Source organism: Serinus canaria, chromosome 14 (genome assembly GCF_022539315.1).
Source record: "Serinus canaria isolate serCan28SL12 chromosome 14, serCan2020, whole genome shotgun sequence".
In the NCBI taxonomy this organism is placed as follows: Eukaryota; Metazoa; Chordata; class Aves; order Passeriformes; family Fringillidae; genus Serinus; species Serinus canaria.
The window spans coordinates 7,681,360-7,709,313 of record NC_066328.1 but is presented as its reverse complement, the minus strand read 5'-3'; the positions used below and the strand labels follow the sequence as shown (position 1 = coordinate 7,709,313).

At 44.0% G+C, this 27,954-nt stretch overlaps 2 protein-coding genes across 3 annotated transcripts in view; one reads left to right on the top strand and one right to left on the bottom strand.

Moving 5' to 3' along the window:
• Positions 1-204: 204 nt before the first annotated feature.
• Positions 205-22,422, top strand: ABCC6 (ATP binding cassette subfamily C member 6). 2 transcript variants are annotated; one of them, XM_030229943.2, is made up of 31 exons: positions 219-592; positions 1,064-1,240; positions 1,575-1,700; positions 2,320-2,457; positions 2,695-2,820; positions 3,415-3,476; positions 4,158-4,289; positions 4,609-4,821; positions 5,654-5,831; positions 6,281-6,442; positions 7,928-8,020; positions 8,416-8,619; positions 8,968-9,114; positions 9,829-9,916; positions 10,215-10,284; positions 10,921-11,047; positions 11,521-11,697; positions 12,130-12,297; positions 13,295-13,478; positions 13,855-13,918; positions 14,396-14,513; positions 15,077-15,284; positions 15,912-16,222; positions 16,924-17,123; positions 17,228-17,354; positions 17,900-18,001; positions 18,799-18,945; positions 19,386-19,544; positions 19,780-19,946; positions 20,414-20,608; positions 21,133-22,422. In XM_030229943.2, the coding sequence occupies exons 1-31, from the start codon at positions 539-541 to the stop codon at positions 21,239-21,241; spliced, it is 4,533 nt and encodes a 1,510-aa protein (XP_030085803.1). In that variant the 5' UTR covers positions 219-538; the 3' UTR covers positions 21,242-22,422. The 2 variants fall into 2 exon arrangements, 1 of the variants encoding a protein (XP_030085803.1); XR_007778784.1 differs by lacking the exon at positions 21,133-22,422 and having other exon boundaries at positions 205-592; positions 19,752-19,946; positions 20,414-20,560.
• A 1,900-nt stretch (positions 22,423-24,322) lies between these two features.
• The window catches only part of ABCC1 (ATP binding cassette subfamily C member 1), a 47,345-nt gene continuing 43,713 nt past the window's right edge, over positions 24,323-27,954 (bottom strand). Inside the window, exons 29-31 of the mRNA XM_009091905.4 lie at positions 26,751-26,917; positions 25,981-26,175; positions 24,323-25,837 (exon numbers count right to left, since the gene is read on the bottom strand). Of these exons, the coding sequence (XP_009090153.1) occupies positions 25,729-25,837; positions 25,981-26,175; positions 26,751-26,917 (471 nt within the window). The 3' untranslated portion in view covers positions 24,323-25,728. The remainder of the gene's footprint in view (positions 25,838-25,980; positions 26,176-26,750; positions 26,918-27,954) is intronic.

Here is a 27,954-nt window from a genome sequence, read left to right as displayed (position 1 = left end):
GCCTCCAACCGGGATTATCCGTCCCCAGCTACCCCTTCGCACGCTTTATAGGCGTAGCTGGTGCCAGGTCACTTCGACAAAATAAATTCTTTTCAATAAAGAAAATAATTTTGTGTTTCAAGTACTGCTTAAAGTTATATGTCATTTATATAAATATGCATCAGGTAGGAGGAGAATATGTCTTAGGTAGGCGTGTTCATGTAAATCTAACTGTATTAAAAAATGTTGGTGTTGCCCCCTTGGCGTGCTGAATTTCTGGAAAGAATAAACACAATCCTTTCTAAAATACCCGCTGTGTCTGTGCTTAGAGAGCTCCTGTAAGCGGCGATCCCCGGGGCTCCGGAGCTCCTGTAAGCGGCTCCCCGGAGCGCGCTGCTGCTGCTGCTGCTGCCGTGGCCGGACTTTGGCCGCAGCGGGACGGGGCCGAACGCGGCCGGACGGGGCTCTGAGCAGCCGCTCCCACGCCCGCCGGGACCGGAGCTCTGCCCGGCGAGGAAACGCCGCCGGGGACCGGCCGAGGGTCCCGGGCGGAGCGCCCATGGGTGCGGGCACGGCGCTGTGCGGGCCCCGGGACGGCCCCGCCGCGCCCCGGGTGAGTGAGCGGTAGGGATGAGGGGATGAAGGGGTGAAAGGCTGAAGGGCTGAGGGGATGAAGGGGTGAGGCCGCGGCACCAGGCAGCCCCGCGGGGCCGGAGCGGGGTGCGGCGCTGAGGGAACGCGGCCCACAGCCCGCCATGAGGGCAGCGGAGTTTCCGCCAGGGGCGGCCGCGGAGCGGACTTTGCCTGCCCGGACGGTGCTCGCCCGAACGCCGAACAGACCGCTCAGCTACAGTAAAAGTGCTGAGCTGCGAGTGAAGACCAGCCCGGACACACTGCAGAGATACCTTTAAAAGGGCTCTAGAGAGTCCATCAGTCTGGACTCGCGTAGGTTTCCATCCCCAAGGTTGATAGACTCCCCTAACAGTTTGAGATGCATTATCTCCTTCCTCTTTCCGTCATGGGATTCCTGTCCCCAGCCTTGCTCTGCATCATGTCCTTCAGTCCTGAATTGTTTCTGTTTCAGGACTGGAACCAGACATGGCATACAAACATCCCAGGAGCGAGCTGGTGCTTCGAGAGCTCCATCATTGCCTGGATCCCTTGTGCCTATCTTTGGATCTGTTTTCCTTTCTACTACTGGTACCTTCGACACAGAAACAAAGGCTACATCAGGATGTCCCACATCTTCAAAGCCAAAATGGTGAGGGGTAAAGCACAGGGTTTGGTCCTAAATTATCTCAACTGTGATGCAGAGCTTAACTTTCCTAAATAATTCTTTCCTGATGATCCATCTCTGTGGGGTTTTTTGACATTCGCCAGCTCAGGTCAGTATAAATCAAGGAAAGTTTTAGGAAGATATGTCATAAGATCTTCTCCCCTGTATTTGCATTTGATTCCCTGACACTTCATAACATTCTCCATCCCAGACTTGATCTTCCACCCCTCCAGTCTTACTGCCCAGGCAGCTTGGATCAGTCTGGTAGATTGTCCCAGCATTTCAGTTCATTCCAGTGTGTTTTCTGTCTCTGCCCCAGGTCCTTGGATTCATCCTGGTAATATTGTGTTTTTCTAATGTCTTCTTCATGGTGTGGGAGAAAAGCCAAGGAATCCCACGGACCCCAGCACTCTTCATTAGCCATGCTGTGGTGGGAATCACAATGGTAATTCCTCCCTTGTTTGTCTGCAGATGACCAAGCTTAGCCCTTCTGGGACAGAGCTTCTGTTTCCCACGTTTCTTGCTGTCTCTGAGCACAAATTTGGCTGATGGGGAGTAGAAGGCTGGGGATGCCCTTTGTGCCTCTCTGCCCTGTGGCACACCAGGGGATTGGAGTTGGGGCAGACCCTGGGCAGAGCACACCTGGCAGGAGCTGAGGTTTCAGTAGGGTTTGGAAAGAGGTCTCACAACAATGAGACAAGATTTCATTTCTCATAACCACAGAATGTGAGTGAATATGGGTTAGAATGAAATGTGATTTCTGATCAATAAATCAGTGCCTGTCTCCCCTTCTGTCATTGCATCCTCATAGCCTCAGCCCTTCCAGCCTGTTGGCCCAATTGTAATTTTATTATTTGCCTTCTCTGTAGACATTCTTAAATGCAAAATTGCTCACAAATCTTTTCAGTGTTAGCTTCTTAGGAACAATACTGCAGCTCTGAACATCTTGAAATGTTTGGGCAAGAAGCTAGCTGATTTTTGTCTATTGTATTCATTAATTTGATAACAATGTTTGGCATTCCATTACCAGGTATTTATTTGCACAAATTTGTACTTCCTCACAGGTCCTTGCCTTGTTCCTTACCCAAGCAGAAAGAATGATGGGCATCCAGTCTTCAGGGGTCCTATTGATTTACTGGCTGCTCTCATTTGTGGCTGCACTTGTGATGTTTAGTTCCAAAATTCAGCATGCCCTGGAAAGAGTAAGTGAGATCACATACCTTTAATGTGCAGACTACAAAGTCTCTAAACAACAGGACTGATTTTGTCTCATTGACTGCAAGGGGGAGAATCAAATTTTTCTTTTGAAATATGTGCTGAGAAAAATGTTCATATTTGTGGTGGATGTTTATTTGCATAGGTAGAACATGAGAAGCTCTTTCTCTGCTGGTTAAACATAAAGGTTCTTACCTCATTTTCACCAGTGTTCTGTTCCTCAGGGCTTCCTGGAAGACCATTTCCACCATGTTACAACTTACCTTTATGCTGGCCTGGTGCTAGGAGAACTTGTGTTATTCTGCTTAGTTGATCACCCTCCCTTCTTCTCTAAAGCTGACAACAATCCTGTAAGTATAAGGCAGCTTTTCCTTTGGCACTTTCAGCAAAGTGCTTTGCTTCATTGCTGAAACAGGATTTTAAATATGTGGGGGTACACAGGCACATGGGTGTCTGGGTGATGTAAAATGCATCATTCTGTAAAAAAGCTGTCAGTTTTAAAAGGTAACTGGCAGAATTTGGGATAACAGTGCTCTGTCTCTCTATGTAAACTTTTCAAAACTAAAAGCCTATCCATACTCATGTTTCTTGTCACTGGAACCAGTGGATAGGGCTTCTATTGCTTCTCCTAGTGCTGCTCTCCTGTGCTGCAGTACTCTGTTGGTGATATTGGGTATGGAAAAGCTCTGTGCTTAAGAAAATAAATGTCTTTGGGTATGAAGAATTATATTCTTTGTTCTTCCATCTGAGACATTATGCAAAGTCAAATTCCTAAAAATCTTCCAATCCCATTGAGCCTCCACAATACACTTACTCTGGTTCAGTGAATGGGGAGGGGGATAACTCTGCTTGCTTTTCCTGGGGAAGCACAGAAGGGAACTATATTCATCTGACACATGCCCTTTTCTATATATAAATATCACACGTGTTTTCTCTCCCATCAGAATCAGTGCCCAGAAGCCAGCAGCTCTTTTCTTTCCAAAATCACATACTGGTGGTTCTCTGGGTAAGAAAACAGAAGATGTGCTTTTGCGACAATAGCAGAAAAAAGCAGCAGCATCAGAGATCAGAGAGGGTGTAGATGGCAGCCAGTAAGAAATATCTCAGCCCCTGAGTTAGCTTATGGAGTGAGGATTTAAATTATTTCTTAAATTTTTTTCTCTTGTGAGGTATTCTTACAAGATCAAATTCTAAAAATTTAATTTACTTTTCTCCAAATAATTGAAAACACAAATTTGTGCTTCTAGATAATTCTCTTCTGCCTCCCAGCTACCCCTCCAGTGCCTCCCAATCTTAAAATAGATCCCATCAATCTCAAAAGATCACTGTACAGCAACCACAGCCCTCTCTGCCTGCCAGGTCTTGGTCTCATCTGCCTTTCATGGAGCCCAGAGAAAGTTAAACTGAACTATCCACTCCCCTACCCAAGACTCTCAGTATGGACTAGAAATTGGTGCTGACTTGCAAATCCCCATTGTGCTGACAGAAGATAGCCTAGGGGTTCAAAGCAAAGCTGCTGTTCCTGGACATTCATGTTCATTGTGGGACAGGACACTCCTGAGTGGTGCTGTGGTGTCAGTGCTGTGTGCTCTCTGTGGTGCACTGCCTTGATGCCCCTGTGTTCTGAAAGAGTCACACACAGCACAGATCCTGCTGTGCTCCCCTGACTGCAGTCTGTGTCCTCCAGGCTCCTCTGGAAGGGCTCTCAGCAAGCCTTGGGGGTGGATGACTTGTGGCCAGTGAGGAAACAGGACTGCTCTGAAGAAATTGTTGCCTGGGCAGAAAGAGAGTGGAAGAAGTGTCACAGCAGAACCCAGCAGTGAGTATTTCATCTGGAGAGCACATCATTGGCTCAGCTGGGCAGTTCTAGATGATCTAAGAAAATACACTCACAGGTACTGGTGTGTGAGTCCCTTTGTGCAAAATCTGATTTTAAGTGTTAAAATCTGCTGGAGAACATCCTTCCACTCCTAGAAGCACAGAACTAACTTTCTGTGAGAGGGGTCAGTTTTTGATGAGCTTTTATACTGGACATGGTGTGAGACCCAGTGTGAGATATTTAGTGATTTTTTTTTAAGATACAAAATTCCCAAGCTTTCTCCAGTTGTAGGTAACTTTCTCATTGTTTCTTCCTTCAGGAAAATGGGGTCTGCTTCTTTTAAAAAGGGTCAGAAAACTGAAACTAGTATAGCAGAAGCTGAAGAGACAGAGGCTCTACTACAATCAAAGCACAGTCTGAGCGGGCCCCTACTGAGAATGCTTTGGAGCATGTTTGGAACCTATTTCCTTCTCAGCACTGTCTGCTTAGTTATCTGTGATGTCTTCTTGTTCTCCACCCCAAAGGTACTGAGGTATGTGCACATTTAAGATGTATTTCTGTCACATGAACAAGATTGCTGTGTGCATGAGCTCAGATATGTGTATGTCAGCACCCACAGACATACAAAAAATGACCTTTTGAAATTTTCTCTTGCTGATGAAGGGAGCTCAGGTGTCATTTGTGCTAAACCCACTGTCAAGTCAGGAGGAAAAGACACCAAGCCACTGTGTGAAGCTGTGGACACTGTCTGCACTGCTGTGTTCCAGTAGTGGGAAGGACAGGATGCACCAAGCCATTTGACAACATCACTAGAACAGGAGTTATTTGATTGTTCTGTATATCACATCACTTGCCACTTGCTGTAGTCTTAGGGCTCCATGTTCCCTGGCTAATAAAGAACATAGCTGCGCATCCTACACATCTTCAATAACTTTGTTGATGAAATGCTTTGTGGGTTCTTTTGGTATAACACCAACCTGCATTATGTTATATTCTCATGGGCAAAATCCTTTCTTAGTCCAGATTAGAAGTTCTGGAAATGTCAATGACTCCCTTAGTTTACAGCTACGACTTTGCATATTTCTGACAAATTCATGACAATCAGGAGCCATCCTTAACACTGAAAATGAGGTCTACCCAGAGAGGATTGCTTCTAAAGCAGATCAGAGATTGCTTCAAAACCACGAGTGGCTAGATTTCAAAAATCAGGATGTTATATGTTCCAATTCTTCTGCTATTCACTGATAAAGGTCAGCCAGAGACAAGACAGAAAAATCACTGCTATTTCTGCCAGTTTATTTTTGTGTGTCTGATATTTCATCAGTACTGTGTGGATTCAGCAACATTTGGCTCCTGTCTTGCAGCCTTTTCCTGAAGTTCATTGAAGATGAGGCAGCCCCAAGCTGGCTTGGCTACTTCTATGCCTTCAGCATGTTCCTGCTGGGCTGTCTGCAGACTCTGTTTGAGCAACGCTACATGTACATGTGCCTTGTTCTGGGGCTGAGGCTGAGAACTGCACTGACAGGCCTTGTGTACAGGAAGGTGAGCCTGCAGCTCCTTTTTTAGCTTTGCTTTTATTCTAGCCCTGCCTTAACAGTAATGATGTTCATTGTCTGTAGCAATATCAGGGGAGATGTCATTAGAAACTAGTTTTAGGATGTAGATTTATCTCTGAGCAGTACACATGGCAGGTACATTTTATAGAGCTTCCCTATGAAGGAAAAGCCAAGAAAAGGAAAGAGCAAAAATCAACATGGACTTTCTTATGCTGTATGTACATGTATAAACAAAATGTATTTCTTATCATGGCTGGGGAAAAGAAGTAAATGCTTCATCTTGAAGTGAAGTCACATAGCCCAGGTAGCAGCATGGTTTCAATACCTGGGATTTGATGTTTTTCTCACTCTCTTTGTTTTCTGTGAATGTTGTCTGACTTTTGGACCAAAGCTATTGTTTGATAATGCCTTTTCTTTCTTCTCTACCCTGTCTAGATCCTGGTTATGTCAAATGCCTCAAGGAAAACAGCAACCACAGGTGAAATTGTTAATCTGGTATCTGTTGATGTGCAAAAGCTAATGGATCTAATTATCTATTTTAATGGGACCTGGCTGGCTCCAATTCGGATTATCATCTGCTTTGTCTTCTTGTGGCAGGTAATAGATGACAGTATTTATCAATCCTTTTCTATTCTAAATAGCAAAGGAAAAAGGAGTTTTCAAAATTATACTTAATAGTTTGAATTACATGAAATTGCCATATTTTTCTTAGCTCTGTAGCATGGTAGATTCACTTTTCTTTCTGAAAGGTATTTTCATTGATACAGAATCCTTGTCTGATCCTTCAGTTCATCTTCTCACCTGTGTATTCAGCATTCAGTCCCTTTTAGGTGTCTGTGAGTATGGTTATTGTGAGCTGACTGATAAACTTCTGCTTCAGATTTTCCTGTCACCTCTCTTTACAACCAAAAGGTGGTGGCCCAGTGTAGGCTGAAAGTCCAGTTCCAGCTCCTTGGCACAGTCCCAGAACATAATGGGGAGTGGTCTGAAATAGCAACTTGACATACTTCATCCTGAAGCCTGATTACCACAAGATCAGTGAAACAGCTTGAAGCAAAGTTACATGCCATTCAGAAAGAGTATTGGATATTCTGAATTTCATAGGTATCAGGGAGTTCAGCAAGGACAGAGCAAAACCTGAATTATAAATAATGGATGGTAATCTAAAAGATCAATTTTTAATCAATGTATGGTACTTTCTCAGCAGTACAGAGAGAGCCCTATTGTTTAGTCCCTGGTTTTGGCCAATGGAAACATGAGCAGTATAGAGACAGGTCATTCACAGGAGCTTTCCAGAGGCCTCTGAGGCCTTCCTTTACTACCCAGGATGGATTGTGCCTCTTGCCTGTGAGAATCAGTAGCCCTGGTACAGACTGTTATGAAGTCATCATCCCTTTTCTCATGACCTTGACAAGTTGAATGTGGTTGGAGCATAATTACACTTCCTTTGCTGGTGTTCACAACTATTTGTGCAGACAATACCTGTAACTCTGTGTGTTAACTCCCCTCTCCAGCCATCCCTAGGGAGATGTAACTAACCCAGTAAAAACAAGTGTTGATATGTAATTGTTATGAACCCTGGGATCCAAGAGCTGTCCCAAGATAATGGCACAGGATAATGCCACCATTTCATCTCATGCTGGGCTATTTATGCTGCAGAAATACTTGGTTGAGGGTTTGGGTTTGTTTTGAAGGAAAAGCTGGTGTTGTCTGGGGTAACTTACTCAGGGCAGCCACAAGATGTCCTTCTGAACGCATCCAGGGATGGATGAGAAGAGCCGGGAATGGCTTGAATTGCCAGCGTGCCTCTGGATCGCCTGCAGCACCGATCCAGCTCCTAACAAGGGAGCGAATAAATTCAGCACAGCCTGATGACAGGAGTTATCCGGCTTGGAGAGTTAACAATCCACAGTGCTTAGGAGCACAACTCCCTGGAAAGGCAAAGGCAAGATGACAGTAAAGGCTTAGCCAGAGGCATGTTATGCACAAGTTCAAATAAGAGGGAAGGTAAGAGAGGGAACAAAAGCAGTCTTGCCTAGTCATCACCAGAAGTTCCTTCTCTTTTCTTTTCTCTCCTGGCAGCTTCTAGGGCCATCTGCCTTGACTGCAGTTGCTGTATTTCTTTTTCTTTTGCCTCTGAATTTCGTGATCACCAAGAAGAGGAGTCAGTTTCAGGTACATTTTGCTTCATAAAAATGAAGTGGTTTACTGAGTTATGTTATTACTTATAGTTATTCATGCTTACCATCACTGTCTGAATTAACATAGGAGGATTCGAAGCCTGCAAAGTTTATTGAAATTTAGAGCAAGCTCTTCCATATTCTGCCTTTTTACTCTGTTTGCCCTACTTTTCTGTTGTTTTTATGTACTGCCAGTAAAAATAAAGCTCTGAAGAGGATAAGTAAAATATTTCCCAGCCTAGAAGAGTCATAAGCAAAACAGCATATAGAGCTTAACTGCAGGGAAATTTATTCAGGACTTGGAGGCAGGAATAAGTTATTTTTCTTCAGAATGATTGCACCATTGAACATTCAACCTATTAAATTATAATACTCAAACATTTATTACAGGAAATCCAGATGAAACATAAGGATGAGAGGGCCAAACTCACCAATGAAATTCTCAGTAACATTAAAGTAATCAAACTGTATGGCTGGGAGAAAGCCTTCATGGAGAAATTATTTGGAATCCGAAAGCAAGAACTTCAGGCCTTAAAAAGATCTCAAATTCTCTTCTCAGCATCCCTAGTTTCTTTCCATTCATCAACTTTCCTGGTGAGTGGATCACCTTCCTGTGTAAAACAATTGCTGTTACTTCCCTTTTCCTTTGTGCTCCTGCCTGGACAGATTTTTCCTATGGACAGCTAAAGATCATTTCTGCCTGGAGGTCACAGGACTTGCTATGGCTGCTGCACCAAAACCTCCTTAAAGCAGAACAAACATGCAGTATCAAACTTGGTTCTGTCACCAACATGCCAGACCTTCGCCTATGGTACCTGCAGGACAGGCACCTAGAGGGGATAACCTGGATTTAACCAGATGGGTCCCAGAGTCTTGAAGGGCCTTTGTCACCCTTGAACCATTCTGAAGCAAGTGATTTGCTTGTCCTTTGCTGCCTTTCAGATCACATTTGTTATGTTTGCTGTCTACACCCTGGTGGACAACACACACGTGCTGGATGCTGAGAAGGCCTTTGTGTCCTTGACACTGATCAACATCCTCAACACTGCCCACTCCTTCCTGCCCTTCTCCATCAATGCTGCTGTCCAGGTTAACTGCAGGCTCTGTTCCCCTTCCTTTGGCCATAAGGGGTTTTTACATACCCCCATTAACAGGTAAAGGTAGGGATTTCTTAGGGCTCTGCGCATCAGCTGTTTAATTGCCACTGTGACACAGTGATGTGCAAGGGCTTGAAGCTAAAGGTACATTGTGGCATTGCTTTTCAGAAAGTCTCCTTTATAATGACAAAATAGTCAACAAGAATTACTCCTAAGTATTTTGTAGCTCAGCAGAAGCACCATTAGATCTCAGAGGGACTTCCAGTTCTGTTTTTAATCACAGAAATCAGAACAGGTGGAACAAAATCTCCATAGGGGAGACAGTGCTAGTTCAGGCCAGAAAGAAAAGCAATTCACTGTTCAGTAAGAAATTAGGAAATTCATTTCCCTCTTAACACTCTATGACTGTCACAGATTTTCATGTACAGAAGCAATCACTGGAAAGACTGCAGGAAGAATTGGATGGAAAAGTGCCAATTTTACTGAACCAGAAGCACAGGGAAGGATGTGGAGGTTTTGCTAAGCTAAGTGGAAATAAAGGCAGGTAACATAAGGAAGAGTTGCCTTTGGCCATCTAAGCCTACAGCATCTGCAGCATGGCACTAGTCAATATTCTAAGTGGATCATCAAACTGAGTCTTTACTTTGGGTTTTTGCTCCCTTTCTACTCTAAATCTTATTTTCTTCTGTGTGCTGCTTCATTTCAGGCCAAAGTTTCCTTAAACCGTTTAGCAGCTTTTCTGAATCTGGAAGAACTGAATCCTGAGAGCTCAAGGAAAAACACTCCTGGCTGTGGTGAGCTTTTATGTTAGCACTTTTGTCTTATAAGAGGAGTAATTTCCATTATTCAGCTTCTACTCAGGGTGTCTAACATGGTCAAGAGAAAATTATTTGCCCCTTACTGTCACTTTATCTCTCTGGCCTCATTATTTCTAACAATGAAATCTAATCTGTTGAAAACACCCATTCTTTTCATAATAAAGGTTGATTTTATGTAACATAAATACACACAGAAAAATAAAATCACATAAATTGGGACATTTCTGTAGCTATCTCTGCATTTACAAGTGGTCTGTCTCTCTTCATGTTTTAGTACAGGGAAGTATCACCATAAGAAATGGGACTTTTTGCTGGAGCAAAGAAACTTCTCCTTGTCTTAGAAGGTACAGACTTACCCTTAGTCATCTCTCAATACTGTAGGTCAGGGTGGATGCTGGATGAACTAATTCCTCAGGGCCTACGTGAAACTAGGGTGGAATATCCAGAGGCTTCTGAGTTTGCTTCATATTCAGTGTTGAATTCTGAAAATTATAAAATCAGATAAAACATAATTTTGCTTTTATGTTGAGGAGCACATAAATGGGAAGGTACCTGTTTCTGGCTGTTATTTTTATGGAGACTGTTTTCTTTATACAGTTTTCTTGCCCAAATATGAAATTACAGTGATTTAAGGCAAAAAATTAGAACATATGGAATGCAGACATTATATATGACATCACTACATGCTTATTTCAAAAGACATCGACATTTTGGAAAATAAAAGCTTTGAAAAGTTCTGATGTTCAGGAGTGTTGCACATCCAGTGCTTTGGGCTAGCCTGTCTCCAGAGTGAGGATCTGGGTATGAAACTCAGATGGGGATGTGGATGAAGGCTTTCTGGTTGGAAGTGTCTGAAGGGATGCAATCAGGGGATTTACTCGATACATACCCGACAATAGCAAAATTTTGATAATAAGTACAATTATTTGCTTTCAGAAAGTGTATCTAAAACGTGGTAAGAGATTCTCTTTTTCCCCCAGCATAGAGCTCAGTGTGCCCCAGGGCTCTCTGCTGGCTGTGGTTGGCCAGGTGGGTGCTGGCAAGTCCTCCCTGCTGGCAGCGGTGCTGGGCGAGCTGGAGGCCACCGAGGGCTGTGTGACCATGAAGGTGAATTTTCCCCTCAGCATTTTCTTCTAATTAGGCTGTTCTCAGGAACTGTAAGGTATGAACCACAGCATCATTTACCTGAGGAAAACCCATTTACTGCTGAATTTTAATACAGGCTGTATCAGTCCACATTTAGTTATCTGAAGATAACTCAGACTTCTCAGATAAGCCTGTACTTTGTGAATAGGAACTGGAACAGCACTTCAAACATCCAGTTCTATTTCTCCCTCTGACAATGAGCTAAAGTGTCATCCTGGTGAATTGCATCCTGTACTTGTACCTCTGTTCACTCCCCTGTAAGGTAATAACAGTGCAGACTCATTTTGCAAAGCCTTCTAAGAATTCTAAGAATTCTCAGTGCTGATGATCCTTCCAGATTTCCACAACTGAGAGAGCTTTTCTTCAAAGATGGGTTCTCACAGTGTCAAGTTGAGCTTATGGAAAAGTTTGCTAACATTCTTCCACTTTTATAGGACACTGCAGCGTATGTCCCCCAGGAAGCTTGGGTTCTAAATGCTTCAGTGGAAGATAATATTCTGTTTGGGAAAGAGATGGATGAAACCTGGTTCAATAGAGTGACAGAGGCTTGTGCACTGCACCCTGATTTGGAAACCTTCCCTGCAGGGCAGAAGAGTGAAATAGGAGAAAAGGTACTGCCTTGGGTTTATGTTTTGGCCAAGTTTTCCCTGAGTAGCTACAACTTAGGTGTCCTGCTTAAAATATCTACCCCTGAGTAACTACAATTTTGGGAGCTGTGATGAAAACACAAATAAACCTAAACTCACAAGAGGCAAGTGCCCAGGAATTTCTGTAAAATTAGACCATGATTTAATTTAAGCCCACCTTCTGACACCCTAGGAAGAGACATAAAAGGTGTTTAAGAGAAAAATCAACACTTCTAGGTCATTCTTGGGTGCTCTTCTGCAGGAAAGAGTTGAGAGACTCTGCCTCCGCAAGAGCCCTATTTGGAGGGAGGGAGGTGTGCTAATTTAAAAATAAGGAAGTCATAAAACAGCAGTGTAAAAGGAAGTCAGCAGCTGGGAAATAAGCTTTGAAATAAGCAGAGTCAATATATTTTCCAGGGAATCAATCTGTCTGGAGGGCAGAAGCAGAGAGTGAGCCTTGCTCGGGCCGTGTACCAGAAGGCTGCAATTTACCTGCTTGATGATCCCCTGGCAGCTGTTGATGCCCACGTTGGGCAGCACATTTTTGAACGTGTTCTTGGACCCAATGGTTTACTGAAAGACAAGGTGTGTATGAACCTGAACTGTAAACACTTGCACAGTGTCTAATTAAGCAGAGCCCCCAAAATGTTTCCATTAGGATGGGTTGCTCAGTTTATCAAAGGCTCACAAACACTTTTTTGCAGTGGCAGCAGGGACCTGGGGAACCCTGCAGGCCACACAGCACCTGCCAGTCCTTCAGGCAATCTCATTTAGGGCTGTTTATCCTCATGCAAACCACATGCCTAGTGCCAGCCTTACTTTCACAGCAGGTTTACAGTTTCTTGGTCTTCTGTTGACATCCTTCCCTCCTTTTGAGATTTACTTCTAGCACAGTTCAGAGGAGGTGCCTGATCTCTTCCAAATTCTATCACCATGATGTCTAATCCCATTACTTTTGAATAGTTCAGTGGCACCTTTACAGTTCTCATCACTTAAACACTTCTCCTCCATTCTTTTTGCCTTGGTTGTGTTTTGTTTTTCCTCGGTATTCCTCTGCTGTCAAGCTGTCTGGAAGACAAAACATGGTTACATGAGAAGGATTGCTAGGGCAGCTCTTTTGGATTCATACTATAAATTGCCTAGAAACACTTGATTCAGTTTCAGATTATAGAAGGGAAACAGGAAAAAGGCAATTTCTTGCATTACAAAGTCCAATTAAAACAAACATATAGGATTACAAATACCTTTCTCTCCATGAAATCAGTTGCAAGTATCAGAATATAATTACTGTATTGAAACAGAGTGACTTCCTAAGAACAATGTATCAGACATAAGGTGTACTCAGAGGGCTTGACTCTATGTTAGAAATACAGAATATGCCAGTTTATCTAGGGAAAAATTACTTTTCTTACATCCTTTCCTCCAATTACCTGTGCAAATATGCTCAGAAATGTATATAAAAGGAAATACCCTTTAATTCCATTCAGGCTGATGAATTTTTGAGGCCTAAGTTTGATCCTGAAATACTGATACCAGTAGTGACAGCAGAACGATTGTAACTGCTCCCTCTTTATCCAAGCAGACTCGTGTGCTGGTGACTCACACAATTAACATTTTGCCTCAAGTGGACAACATTGTTTTTCTGGTGGATGGAATGATCTCAGAAACTGGTTCCTACCAAGAACTTCTACAGAGAAATGGAGCCTTTGCAGATTTTCTTCGTTCACATGTAACTGCAGAAGAGAAGGCACCTGCTGGTTTTCCAGGTAACCCAGATGAGTTGGAATCATTCTTCCTAGGTCGATCGATTGTTCCCTTCATATCACATCCGTTTTATTATGGACATTTAATGCAGAGATCCAGTCACAGTAAGGTGTTGCTTTGTATGGGGAAAAATATGCCTGTCAAATGAGCTGACTCATCACCTCAAAATTGATTCTTGAATCCATATTAGTAGACAATAATCAAGCAGTAAACTATTACCCAGTGTATGTGCTATTCTTCAAGCCTCACCTTGATATTTCTACTTTTAGAAACAATTTTTTAATGAATCTTTCCTCCATACATTACCAGTCTTTCAAAGGCTATATAGGACAAAACAGGATTATAAAGCATTTAGAAAAAATTACATTTATTTCACAGCTATGGGAGACACCAAGGGCACTATCACCACTGGGAATGGTCCATCTCAGCAGAAGCCCCTCAGGTAAGCTTAAAGCAATCTCAGATACTGAAGAATTTACTCCAAAAGCCCATATAAGCCTACACAGAGGCTCTTACTGAGTATGATAGAGGTTTGGGATTGATCTGTAAATAAATAACAAGAGCAAACAAGCAAAACTCAAGAATAGGTAAAAACCTGCTCTTGAATGTGGAAGTTGACTGACATTTCTTCTGTGTTTCATAAGAAGGCAAAACAGAGCTCAAGTACAGGCTGCTTGGTACATTTGGTTGCTGATCACTTCCTTGTGGGGCTGTAAGGTCAGACTGATCCCCAGCCAGTCTCAGAGTGAATGCTATTTTCTTCTCCTCAGTGGCTTGACAGAGCCGTCCTTGTGACAAACATGGACAGTGGCTGGGGACACTCTGGAGAAGCCTGAAAACTGCAGCCCTTAAAATAGGCATGGATTTAAGGGTGGATGGGTGGCCAAAAATTGAAAGGATTTTTGTTTTCTTCATGAAGTGGTGATTCAGTAAAATCTGCTGTGGGAAGGGAGACCATTCCTGTGAGCCCAGACAGCACCAGTGCTGCAGCCACCAGTGGAGGATTAACTAAGGCAGAGAGAACTCAGCGTGGCAGGGTAAGCACAACACCTTCTTGTAGGGGCAGGGACATTCCATGGGGATAACACACCCATGGCAGGCAGGCCAGCTCCCTGCCTCAGCTAAACCACAGCCAGGGCAGTCGGCTGAGCTGTACCAGTGTGCCCTGTAACTGAGACAAGGACATACCATACTGAGAAGAAATGAGAGCAAGTCAGAAACCCCAAAAGAGGCAGCTTTTTCTTTAGGAACCATCACTAGGCAGACTGGGATCTCCTCACCTCTCCTGATCATCAGGCCTCCACACAAGCACCCAGGGTGAACATGGCAGTTCTCTCTGACACCAACACACAGGAAAACCACTGCCTGACATAAAGCCTTACATGTATTCCAGAAGTAACATGAGCCTATTGCATAACATTGATCAGTTGATAATAAACATTCATTAGTGATTTCTTTAACTATGCCTTCATTATTCATCCGTGAGGAAAACAAAACAAGAATCACTGTGACATATCTCTGAGAAATCCCATTATAAATCACTCCTTGCTTCAGAGCTGCTTTTTTTAGCTAACAATCTCCTCTCCTCCTCTCTCTGCAGGTCAGAGCTGGGGTGTATGGAGCCTACCTGCAGGCAGCAGGCCGGGTGCTGTGTGTGTACGTGCTGCTGTCCTTCACCTGCCAGCAGGCTGTGGCCTTCTCCCGGGGCTACTGGCTCAGCCTCTGGGCAGATGACCCCGTGCACAACGGGACACAGCAGCTCACAGAGCTCAGACTTGGAGTCTTTGGTGCTTTGGGAGTGGTTCAAGGTGTGTTGAAGTTGCTTCCCTAATTCTCTGTATTCCCAGCTCCCTGTCCCATAGCCAGGATGTGTTCTCAGAATATAAACAAGTGCATACCCTTGGGCTTTTGGGCCCAACCTTAAAGATTTTTCATCTATTTTCATCCTTCCAGCATAAATTAATCATATCAAAGTGCAAGTGAGGGCTCTTCTCCATGCTGAATGAAATCTTGGCTTGTGTCACATAAAAGAGTAGAAAAGCAGACAAAATTGTGGACTTCTACATTTCTTTATCTTTTTCTTTTTAAATAGCCACCCTTCTTTTGGTCACTGTTTAAAAAGAAAAAATATCACTGAGCAATTTAAAGTAATCCCAGTCAAGCTTATTTTGTGATGAATGAATAATTTGTCCTGCATGTTAAGGTTCCTGAATCCATGCCCCCCATCAAGCTGGCTTCAAAGGTCTTTTGCCACTCTGTAACTGCCCTACAGAAAGGGCAACTCTAAGGCTTGGTTTAATTCCTGCTAAAGAGAGGTTTAATGCCTATTGCACCTTCCTGAGTTACAGGAGTAACTGGAAATCACCATCTTGCTAAGGAGAAGCCCAAGGTGGGTTTGTTCAGACCCAGTAATAATAGTTTCATTTCTCTTACAGCCCTTGGCAGGTTTGCCTGCACAGCAGCAGTGCTGCTGGGGGGCGTGTTAGCCTCCCACCAGCTCTTCCTGCAGCTGCTGAGCAATGTGCTGAGATCCCCAATGCTCTTCTTTGAGCAAACACCCATTGGACACCTGCTGAACCGCTTCTCCAGAGACATGGATGCTGTTGATTCTGTCATCCCTGACAAGCTCAAGTCTGTGCTGGGATTCTTGTTCAACTTACTGGAGATATACCTGGTGATTGTGGTGGCTACACCATGGGCAGCAATGGCCATAGTAGCCTTGACTGTTCTTTATGCAGCATTCCAGGTAGGAGCTCACAGGTACACACACTGGAGAGGCTGAAGCAGCACAGCCATGGCCCTGCAGAAAGCCTGCTTCCATTTCTTAGGAGGGAAGGCATGCAGAATCAGTTTCATCATCTCACGTTGCATCTGAGCAAGAGTAAAGTCAGTCCCTTTCCCACATCACCTCAGCCTTCCAAAGCACCCCAGAGCCCTCACAAAGAGGCTTATGCTTTTCTGATGTCTGAAACAAATCCTACCTAGGCTATATCCCTCATATCCATTAGTGTGAATCACGTGAAGAACAAAAGCATTTTTCCTTTTCTACAGAATCCCTACACTACTTTTTAATGTATCCATGTTTGCCAGCCAAGACTGAGCATTAGGGAGGGGCAGGTACATCTGTTCTCCATGGGACAAAGGGCTCAGCTGCAGGAGAAACTGAGTGTAGAGATTTTGTGGGTTCACAGCACCCTGGCTCCTTTGCCCCAGCCAAATTAAGAACATTAGGAATAGTTAGGATTATTCCTAATAAAGGCAGGACATAAGAGAGGTAGGAACACTTCCTCATCTTTTAGGGGCATGTCCTGCATGCACATAAATAAGGTTTTGTAACATGAGCAGAGTACTATTGCACTTGTTGAGGCCTTCCCAGATTTCCTCTGGAGTACCTCCATAGAGGCACAAGCCTTTTAATGACTCTCCCTTCCTTTCCCCTTGTCCCAGCACTTCTATGTCAGCACCTCCTGCCAGCTGAGGCGCATGGAGGCTGCCAGCAGGTCACCCATCTACTCCCACATCTCAGAAACCTTCCAAGGCAGCAGTGTGATCCGTGCTCACAAAGACCAGCAGAGGTTTGTTTCAAAGAGCAATTTCCTAGTGGACGAGAACCAGCGAATTTGCTTCCCTGGAGCTGTTGCTGACAGGTACAAATCTGCCCAGCAGCTCCACGAGTCTTCTGTGAAGTAATCATGTTTGGTAAAATGGAGAGGGCACACAGCAACAGCTCTGTGCTCCCCTCCTCCTGCAGGTGGCTTGCTACAAACCTGGAGTTCCTGGGCAATGGCATCGTGCTGTTTGCAGCCCTGTTTGCAGCCATGGGCAGGACACAGCTCAGCCCAGGAACTGCTGGCTTCTCCCTTTCCTATGCTCTCCAGGTAACCCAGTGGGGAAATAATACCATGCCTGCCTTTATCACAAGCAACTGCATTTAACTTTTATTATGAATTATTTCTGTGCCTTTTTAGATGCCTTTTCCTACCAAATCCTCTGCTGTCAAGACAATCTGGAGCACATGGCCCCTTAGGGAAAGAACCTCATAAACACATGTATGGGCCATCTTCTTCCTCCTACACCTGAACTCACAATATAAGTCAAAGCAAACCCTGGGCAGCTGAAGCAAGGTCTTCAGAACCTGTCCTACCTGCTTGTAGGCTAGTTGCACAAGAGCCTAAGTAGCTACACCATCTTTGAGCATCCAAGTCAGTAGCATTTCATTTTCTATAAACATGCTGAAAGGGCTATGGCAGGACCTGGCTTTCACTTTAGCATTTTAAGATTTTCTGATGTAATCTAATTTCTGATATAATTAGCTGATGAGGAGCTCTTTAGAAATAAACACTAAGACAAAGAACCAGGTATCTCCTGAGCACAGGCCAGGGCTCATTTTCTCTGCCCTAATGCTTCTGTTCCACTGTGGCAGATAACTGGTGTTCTGAACTGGATGGTTCGCTCCTGGACAGAAGTAGAGAACAACACTGTTTCTGTGGAGAGAGTGAGAGAATACCTGAGGACTCCTAAGGAGGTAGCAAATCCACTGTTGACCTTACCAGAAGGGGCTGAACATCTCTGAAAACTCATGAGTAACTTCTCAGTTCCCCCTGAAAAACCTAATTTTCCCCTTCTAAAAGGCCAGTCATGTTTCCTTTAAAGAACTGCAGCATTTGGGTTTTATCCAACTGACTAGACTTGTTTTATAACCTCTGATCATTATTTCCTTAAGACAGTTATGCACTGGATTGCCATTAAAATAGCTTCATTTGTTAACACTCATGGAATGAGACATTTCCTGCCCATATTTGGAGTATTTATTATGTGTCTTCAGATGGAACTCACTGATAAGTAATGGCTCCTAGATAGCCTTTTAGCTGCTAAAAGTCTCCAGTGCAGTAATTTTTGTACTGTAATCATTAAAATTATATCTCCATATGCTGCCCTGAGAGAGGAGGCTTTCACAGTCCTGTTGATAGGGGCATATAAATTTCTTTTATTGAACCACTCAGTTTCAGAACTCTGACATACAAGCAAACATTCATCCCCATTTTCAGTAAAGAAAATCCAACAAGCATCTTTGGATAAAGTAAAAACAACATCTGCAGTATGAAAGTTAGAGGCCTTTTTCTGGTTTGGAAGCTGAAGAGATTGGGGGGCAGTTGGCACAGGTGTCTTCATGAACTTCTCATTCCAGTATTGCCACTTGATTGGCAGTACTGGAATGGGAAGCTCATGAAGATACCTGTGTTTTATTTAAGTCCATGAAGACACCTTGATAGGGTAATTTAAATCAGCCTTCAACACTGCTGTTTTCTTCCATCTCTTCAGGCACCCTGGACTCTGAATGACAAACTTCAAGGGCAAGTTTGGCCCACTGAGGGGAGGATTGAATTTAGAAACTACAGCCTGTGCTACAGGCCAGGTTTGGAGTTAGCACTGAGGCATGTCAGTGTGACCATCAATGGGCATGAGAAGGTAAAAAACCACTCCTTTAGCAGTGTGAGCAGTGCTGGGCTCTGACCAGATCCAGGGCATCCAGCCCCTGCCTGCACCCAGCTACAGCAACCTGGCAGCTGCAGGGAAGCAGGAGCCTACCTCCCACACTGCACACCTTAGTGTGGGAATTCCACTTTTTCAGTCTAGTTCCACATCATGGCCCTGTTCAAACTGCTAAGTCTTGTAATTATTCTTCCTTTCAAAGGCTTTTGTGATTCCTTTTCATACAAAACAATTGAGAGCTATAAATGCTTCCATTTAAAGAAAGTATTGCCAGACTGTGTGAATCACAAACAGCCCTAAAGATCTGATCTGTGCAAAGCTGTCTCACATCAAAAGGCCGAGAGGAACTACAGGACATGTTTGTCCACCTGTGAGAAAACAACATCAAAGCCAAAGTCCTCCCATTGCATTTTCAGATTGGCATAACTGGCAGAACAGGAGCTGGGAAATCCAGCCTTGCTGTGGGCTTGCTGAGATTGGTGGAAGCTGCAGAAGGAGCCATCCTCGTTGATGGACAGGACATTGCCCACCTAGGTCTGCATGACCTCAGAACCAAGATCACTGTCATTCCCCAGGTATGAAACTCATTTCCAAAAGATTTGAGCAGCGTCTTGAATACCTGGGAAGGGTTTATAAAGATTCTGTGAGAAGAGGGACATTGAGCAATTTCCAAGTTGGAAATAACCTCTATGCCATGTTCATCTGCCATTCAATATAACATCAGCCACAGATTCCCACCCAGCAAGCAGAACCCAAGAGCTCATTTTTATAATTCATTTCAGGAGCTGTTTGTATTGTCTCTGTGCTCAGGATCCAGTTTTGTTTTCTGGCTCCCTAAGAATGAATCTCGACCCATTAAACCAATACACTGATGCAGACATCTGGACAGCTTTGGAACTGACTCAGCTCAAGAACTTTGTTGCAGATTTGCCAGAGCAGCTGGAATATAAGTGCACTGACCAAGGGGAAAACCTAAGGTACCTTTATCAGCAGAAGGACAGTGGCAGGGCAGTGTCAGCCCCTGGGCTAGGAGAACAGAGCTGGTTGGATAAGGAGGCTAATTCCTTAAAAAAAAAAATCATTAATGATGTCCAGACTGCAAATTGCTGCATTACTGTCCTGTTTAGCAGCATGAAATCAAATCCTAAGACACTAAGGAAGACCTTTCAGACTCAGTCATTGTGCTGGTTTGCATTTGTGCAGTACCTAAAACCCTGCAATCTGTTCCAAGTGCAGCTCTTCTGGGTGCCATAGCAATACCTTTCCCTCCCTCCCTTAGGCTGTTTCATGCTGTTACCTACCTGCAGTGCCACCAGCCTCAATCACTCTTTCAGAGGAAGGGAACAATCACCTTTTCATTAATGATTTCAAATGAGTCATCTGTTCGGACCCCAAGGAAAAGTGACTACTGGCCTCAGTTTACCATCCCTCTTTCTACTTGCAGCACTGGTCAGAAACAGCTGCTTTGCCTGGCCAGAGCACTCCTGCAGAAAGCCAAAATCCTTGTTCTGGATGAGGCCACAGCAGCAGTGGATTTAGAGACTGATGCCCAGATTCAGTCCATGCTGAGGACTCAGTTCAGGGACAGCACTGTGCTGACAGTCGCTCACCGGGTGAACACCGTCCTGGACTGTGACAGGTAAGGACACCTGTGAGCAGGGGAGCACTTGGGCAGCTGCTGTGACTGACACCCCACCGTAGTGCTGAACAGCAACTCCATTTCTGTCCTCCCTGTGTTTAAACCTCCAAGCTTTGCTTTGGAGTTTGGAGGATCTCTGTTCAACCAGCAGGTTAATCAGAGATCCTTTACTCCCACATGGTGCCTTTCCTGCTGTGTCACAGCCTCTCCCCCCCAGAGACAGCAAAGCCATAACTACAGCTCCTTGCATCACCTGAGAGTTGTGAAACTAAAACACCCAAAATACCCCTTCACAAATCTCACTCCAGCCTCAGCTCAAAAACCCCTCCTGCCAAACTCAGTGCTTGAACAGTCACTCATCAGAAACCCTTTCTATCCCAGCACTGTTTCCCAGCTGAAAAGCTGTTGGAAAGCTTGGCTGAATGACCAGCAAGTACTGAAACTTAATTTAAAACTAAGTAGAAATTAAGTTTATTATAGGTGCTGGTGTAATCCCAAATTTATATTTCTTTTATTGTTCACAGGATTTTAGTCTTGGAAAATGGCCGGATAGCAGAATTTGATACTCCAGAACACTTAATAGCTCAGAAGGGACTATTCTACAGACTGATGGAAGAATCAGGCCTTGCATGACTCACCCAGAGCACCACCACCATCAGGAATAATTGACCTCATAATTGAGTTATTTTAGTTTCTCTCAAAAATGCCTGACACTCAACCAAAGCTTGTTTGAGCCAGAACTGCAGTGAGTAGATGGAAAGGGGTAACTTGGGATTCATGTTATTTCCATAGGAAACTCAGCAATTCCACTTTCATTATGTTTCCAGATACCAAACCCTCACTTGATTGCTGAAAACAAGCCAGTCAGGACTTAAAACACTTTTCTGGTATAAAAACAATCAAGTCAAAAGAGAAGGGCCACAGCATTCCTAATTTATACTGTAAATGGAGCCCAAATATCCATCATACTTCAAGAGTACACAGATTATTTTTAAAAGCCAAAAAGATTTTATGGACAGCAAGGAAGAATTTAACTGGTAGCAAGGAAACTTAACTGTTTGCAGTTGATGCCAAGCTCCAGGCAGAACTAATGTTGTATTTTGTCAGTGTCTTAAGGACTGCTCACCCAGGCACTGTTCCTACACAGCTGTGGACTCCGAGGCAGCAGCTGGAGCTCATCATCCAAAGTGCACAAACACTGGGGCAGGAGAGCACAGGCTGCCTGTGTCTCACTGGGGATCAGATCCACCCCCTCCCTCTGCAGAGCAGAGCCAGCTCCAGCAGGGGCTCAGCAGTGCAGGGCAGCACCCTGGCTGGGAGTTGCTTCCATCACTCCTGCCCAGGGCTTGGAGCATTCCCCCTGCCAAGTGCCCACAGCAGGGCATGTCCAAACATTGACACCAACATTTCTAAACTGAATTTGGCCATGAGGAATTTGCATGGTTGGAAGTGCCCTCCTCTCTGATCCCTGCAGCACACAAGGAAAGCAGCAGGATCTCACCTGTTGACCTGGTGGCTCATTCCTGGTTTTCCTCTTGAGTGCAAGTTGACTCCTGCATGTGCCACCCTGGTGCTGCAGAGCCTCTGGCATGGTCACCTGTCAGGTGTTGGTTTGCCAAACTAAAAAAGAAGCAAAAGCTTCCTGGGCTTCCCCCAGTGTCTGTTGCCAGAGCTGTCCCCAGGTCTCTCCTCAGCAATCACAGGATGACAATGTGACATTCCAATACACACAGAGATACTGCTCCTTACTGTGACTTTTGTTAAAGCACCCATTTTCTAGAGAGCTGAAATAAAAACAGAATCAAGTATTTAAATGGGTCTCTTCAGTAAACTCAAGCAAATGTAACACATAAAGGTGCAGTGGGGATGGGATGGCAGAGTTCCAGCTGCAAGAATCAGCCCAGACTGGCAAAACCCAGCAGTTCCTTCTCCAACAGCTGCTCAGTGGCTTCTGCACCCAAGTCAAGAACAGTTTGGAGTTTCTGCTGGACAAGTGCCCAAGATATGGAGGGGTCCAGTGCCTGCTGCTGCTCAGGTACCAGGAGAGAATTATTTTCCCTCTACATTCTCCAGCTCTCATACTTGAGGGCACAGACAAAACAATTCCAAACCCAGATACAAGTTAAGAGCACTCCAAAGGTTTATCAATGGATCTCAAACCAGGAGCATTTAGAAATACTGAGATAAAAGTTAGGTATTTTTCTTTTTTAACTAAGGCAAAGAGGAACAGAATTGCCCATGTTGCTGGGTAATTCTGAAACAGACATCTTTTAACATTCCATAATCTCCAATATAAACATCTTTAAATGCTCATTTTCTGTTCCTAAGGTAAAGAGGGAAGGCAACAGGAGACAATAATTAAAACATACTTTCACACTGGTAACCTTTGAAAGGGCACAGTTTTGCTGTCAGCTAACCCAAAGTAAGAACAAGCAAAAATATCATCAGCTTTCACACATCAAGTTGTGCTGCAAAGGCAAAAGAAAAGCAATTCCCCAAATTACACATGAAAAATCCATCATGTTTCAGATGTGCTGGAGTCCCTAGGGAAATGTCCAAGTACTTGATGAATCTGGAGCTCAGGTCTCACAGAAGTTATCTGGAAGTTGGTTAAAGCAAAATAAATAAAGGAGTTAACACTTGGAGATACAGTGTAGGAGAGAAATGCTATCTTAGAAAATCCTTGTCCCATGATTCCAAGTTTAAGGCAATACTGAAACTGCTAAAGCCAGAAAATAAGTCAAAGATGTCATGCATTGATTTACACCAAGTTCAGGCCATGCATGTACTATTCAAGTCACATTCTTAGTGCCCCAGAGGGTCACAAGACACAGGAATGCCAAAGTATTAAAGGTGTCAGTGGCCCAAAGCACAGTTGTTGCTGTGCCACATCACTGTCACACTGCAAAAGGATCTTGGTGTGGGTCAGGACTGGAGACACTTACAGAAGTAGCTCTGTTCACACACATGAATTAGGGTGGTCTGCAGGTCTTCTAAAAATTCTGAGCTGTTTTTTTTTTTTTGGCAGATGTGAGAAATCTTCCATGTTGCAGTGAATAATGTCAGCCCAGATACATCAATGTGCACTGCAATCATGTACAGTAAATTCAACTGTACAGCAGCTCCTCTCCCTCTTCCTTGCCAGGAATGGGGTGGAAGGGGAGGATCACAAAGTGTTCCTGGAGAATGACTGTTCCCAAGCAGGAAAGGTGTCTCAGTGGCATTGACAGTTCCTCCCCTGGGTCTCTGCAGGGAGCTCCATCTCCACCTGAATGTACAACACCAGCCCCAGCCCTCAGCACAGAGCCCCTGCTCTGCTCCTACAAACCACGTGCTCCAAGCATCCCAACCCCTCTGTCCCTGACTCCCCAGTCAGCCCCTGCTGGTTCCATTTCCACAGAGAAAATTCACACCAAGCTCAGGAGCTGTGGCAGCCACAGCCCATGGACCCCCACAGGGGGTGACAAAGGTCCACAGCCCTGGGGCTCCTGCTCTGCTGAGCCTTCAATATCACCTGGTCTGCTCAGCAAACCACAAATCAACCCAGCCCTGCTGCAGCACAGTTATCTACACTCATGGCTTCTTACACAACCCCAGACATCAGGCCAAGAAGAATGATCAGTCTAAGCAGGACCAATAATTTCTACTTTCAAGGCAAAAAGCTGAACTGACAAGGCAAACCCTTTGTCAAAACACAAGGCAAGAAATAACACATTTTCTTTCAAACAATTTTTTACTGCAAGTTCTTTGCAAATATTTGCATTGTCATTACAAAAAATACCAAAGAAATTTTCAGTCTATTCAATTTCAGAGTGTCATAATTTACAAAAAAATAAATAGCTTTACTCTAAGGACAACAATTGTCTAGTATTAAGGTCAGCAATATCAATCACAGAAGTCCACATTCTCAGTGCTGAGTATCTGGATCCATCTGACTTAGTTTGCTTTCTTCCAGCATTTTCCTTTAAAATAAGATTAATCAGAACATTAGAAAAGTAACTTTTTTCTTACCACAAAAAGCTGAAAATTCAACATAGATCTTGAAAACCAGACTCTGCTGCCATTTTAATTGTTAGACCCTTCCGACACAAAACTTTGAAAACGCCTTTTTTTTTTTTAAACAACTGCAACAGAACATTTTTCCCACAAAAATTTAAGAGTCAACAGCAGCAGCATGAAGGGCATGTTTCTTTGATATAAGGCTAATGGTCCTTGATGTGGCAGAGCTGCTATGAAAGCACAGAACTACCAAAGCCAAGGGTGTTACAATCAAGGTCACCCTGAGCCTGCAGCCTTGGCTCAGGCAAATCCTCCCTGCTCAGCCCTGTCCCCACAGGTGCCACCAGCACTGGGCACAACCAAGGGGGAATTCCTGAGTGAGCTGGGGGGAACATCAGCACACAGCAGCACACCAGCTGCTGCACAATTTGGTTCTGGAGGGATTGTCATTCCAGACATGCTGAAACACTGCTGTGAAGTTGACTGTGCTTTTTCACATCAGCACTACTGCAATGACAGTGAACTTGCTGCTCTATGCTGTAAGCACATGAAACCTTTAGGACAATGCATAAAGCATTAACCACGTACAGTAAATGCCATAAGGAGAAAGTCTGGCACACATTTTATTTCACAAGAAGAAAAATCTTTGGACTATAGTACTTTATGCCACAAAATGTTCCAAGTGCATCCCACAATAGATGGCTGATGAAATGAGGAATCCACAAACAAGCAAATAACTAGCTTTTGCAAAAATGTTTAAAAAAAAATAGATGGAGGGAACTTCAGAACATAAAAGAGATGAGAAGAAAAAGCTTTTCTGAATTTCTCTGGTGAATCACTCGGCTGTACATTTGAGTGTATAATGACAGATTTCAGGGAAAAAAAGGAGTCTCTGAAGTGTCTTCCACAGTGTATGAGCTTCTCCTAAAGGTGGCTAACATCAATACTAAGGAGAAATAAAAAATAAAAAATTGCATCTTTATGTTGCTTCCACTGCCATGCTCTGGCTAACTTCACTGTGTCTGAAACTCAGCTGTGTGGTTCAGTCCAGTCAGGGGAAGTTACAGTTCTCCAAATGTATCACCTCCCTCTTCCCCACAGTAAATAGCCAAGTTCAAATGCTACACCAAGCCTGAATCTTTGGCCATGCTATAGAAAATGCCTTTTTCCTGAAGCAGTTGGTCTGGGGTACCACACTCCACCACTTCTCCTCTCTCCAGGACTAAAACTCTGTAAAACAAGGAAAGGGAAAAAAAAAAAAAAAAAAGGGAAAAATGGTCACAAGATCATCCAGAAAGCCAGTGAACATGGCCATTTAAGAGGAGCAGAGTGCAGGTCACACAGTGTGCAAGGTAAGAGCAGCACCACCTCACCTGGTGTAGTCCATGATTGTGTTCAGACGATGTGCTATAGTTAACACAGTACATTCTTCAAACTGAGACCTTATAGTTGACTGTATGAGCTTATCTGTCTCCAGATCAACAGCAGCTGTGGCTTCATCCAGAACCAGGATTTTGGACTTCCTGAGCAGAGCTCGTGCCAGGCACACCAGCTGGCGCTGCCCCACACTGCACAGACGGGAGGGAGCATGGGGAGAAAAGTCAGAACAAGTTTAGAGCATTCCTTGGTACTCATTTTGAAACCTGGCAATTCCTTGTTCTAAAGATAAGTTGAGTCATACCATTTCCCTGCAGAATATCTAACAGCATCTGAAACTACACCCCTCTCAAATCAGGTCCTGGCAATGCAGTAGGAGCATACAAGTGGTTTCAGCATCACTGCATCAGGCTGGTTCACTGCAGCAGGGCAGTGGAGGACTGGACTGTAAATGGTTTCTACAAACTCAACTATAAAACCCTGATAAGGTGCAAATAGCAGGTGAACAGCTTCCTTAGAATATTGCTGCTGTTTAAATGCTTTCCAAGGCTGCCCAAGCTACCTTGCACTCAAAGTATTTCTTAAAATTATTTGGAATTCCCAACTCAAGAGCTGAAAACATGTTGAATAAAACCTAGGTGGTTGATTGGCTGGTCACACTAAGAATTCTCCAGCTGCCTCCCCAGATTCTCACACAGGCCTGGGGCATTACAACTTGCCCAAGCACACCCGTGGTTCAGTTCAGCACATTCTTTCTTTGACCTACCTGAGGTTCTCACCACCCTCAGCACACTCATGATTCAGTTTATCAGGAAGGGATGATACAAAGTTCTTCAGGTGAGCCAATTCCAAAGACCTCCAAATGTCTTCATCAGAGTGTTGGTCAAAAGGATCGAGATTCATACGCAGAGAGCCAGAAAACAATATTGGATCCTGCTCATGGAGAGAGGGAACTGACAATGGACACAGAACATGGCAAGGGCTCCACAAATACTTCTTGGATAACTAAAGGAAACACCATGTACAGGTGCAGTGGCAAGCAAGCTAATATACTGAATTTAGGAGTGAGGGCTCATTTTTTTCCAATAAAAAGTTATTCTCCCTAACTCTTATTCCTTATTCTTCTTGGGGGCCTGACCTCTTCCCTTTGCAGATTCTTGCAGTCCAGACCTTTCCATTAGTCAGTATCTCATGAATTCAGAAAAAACCCAACAAAACAAACAAACCAAAACACCCAAACCCAAGCCAACTTTCTTTTTACTGGACCTCTAAGCTAAAAGAGAGGCCCTCCCTGCTCAACCTTCTGTCAGCAGGGACTACCAGGTCATCTTTTCACTTCTTAGGGAATTAACCATCTGTAAATATTTCTAAACTCTTCAGCTGCAGTATGAATTAAATTACTCCTTTTTTTTTTTTTCCTCAGACAGGAAAAAATACTACTTTGGAAATATTGATGCAAAACAATCAAAAGGAGAAAGCACAGTCCCCAGCCCAGATTTCCAAAAGAGGTGGTACAGAAAACCTTTTTACAGTGAGCTCACTTGTTTTTGCCAGTGTGCTGCAATGGTAATTGAAAACATCACATTTTATGGTCTTACTTTGAATCAGAACAGGCAATAAAAGCTACACAGTAAGAACAAAAACACTTGGGACTAAATCCAATGCTCATAAAGCTGTACTTCCAAATGTTTAGGACTATCAAACCCACAGCTTGGTGGGCTAGCCTGGGGTGGTTTCTGTGCAAGAACAGCACTGATGGCACACACTCTGCCCAGTTCACAAGGGGATCCCAAGCAGGTGCTCAGCTGGGATCAGCCCTTCCCACTCCAAGTGAGCAGCTCCTGAATCCAGAGGCCAAGGTTTTGCTCCCACAACATGGCTCAGCCAAGTTCCTACTTGTTACCCAGCACAGGCACATTGAAACCAGCCTAGGGAAAAAAGCTTGGTTTCCAGTCCATGGAAGGGTAATC

Bases quoted from the DNA above. Each gene is read 5' to 3' on its own strand.
- ABCC6 (XM_030229943.2), top strand. From the start codon at position 539: ATGGGTGCGGGCACGGCGCTGTGCGGGCCCCGGGACGGCCCCGCCGCG. The intron at 1,241-1,574 runs GTGAGGGGTAAA...TCTCTGCCCCAG, and splicing joins ACATCTTCAAAGCCAAAATG to GTCCTTGGATTCATCCTGGT. The intron at 11,698-12,129 runs GTACTGCCTTGG...TATATTTTCCAG, and splicing joins AGAGTGAAATAGGAGAAAAG to GGAATCAATCTGTCTGGAGG.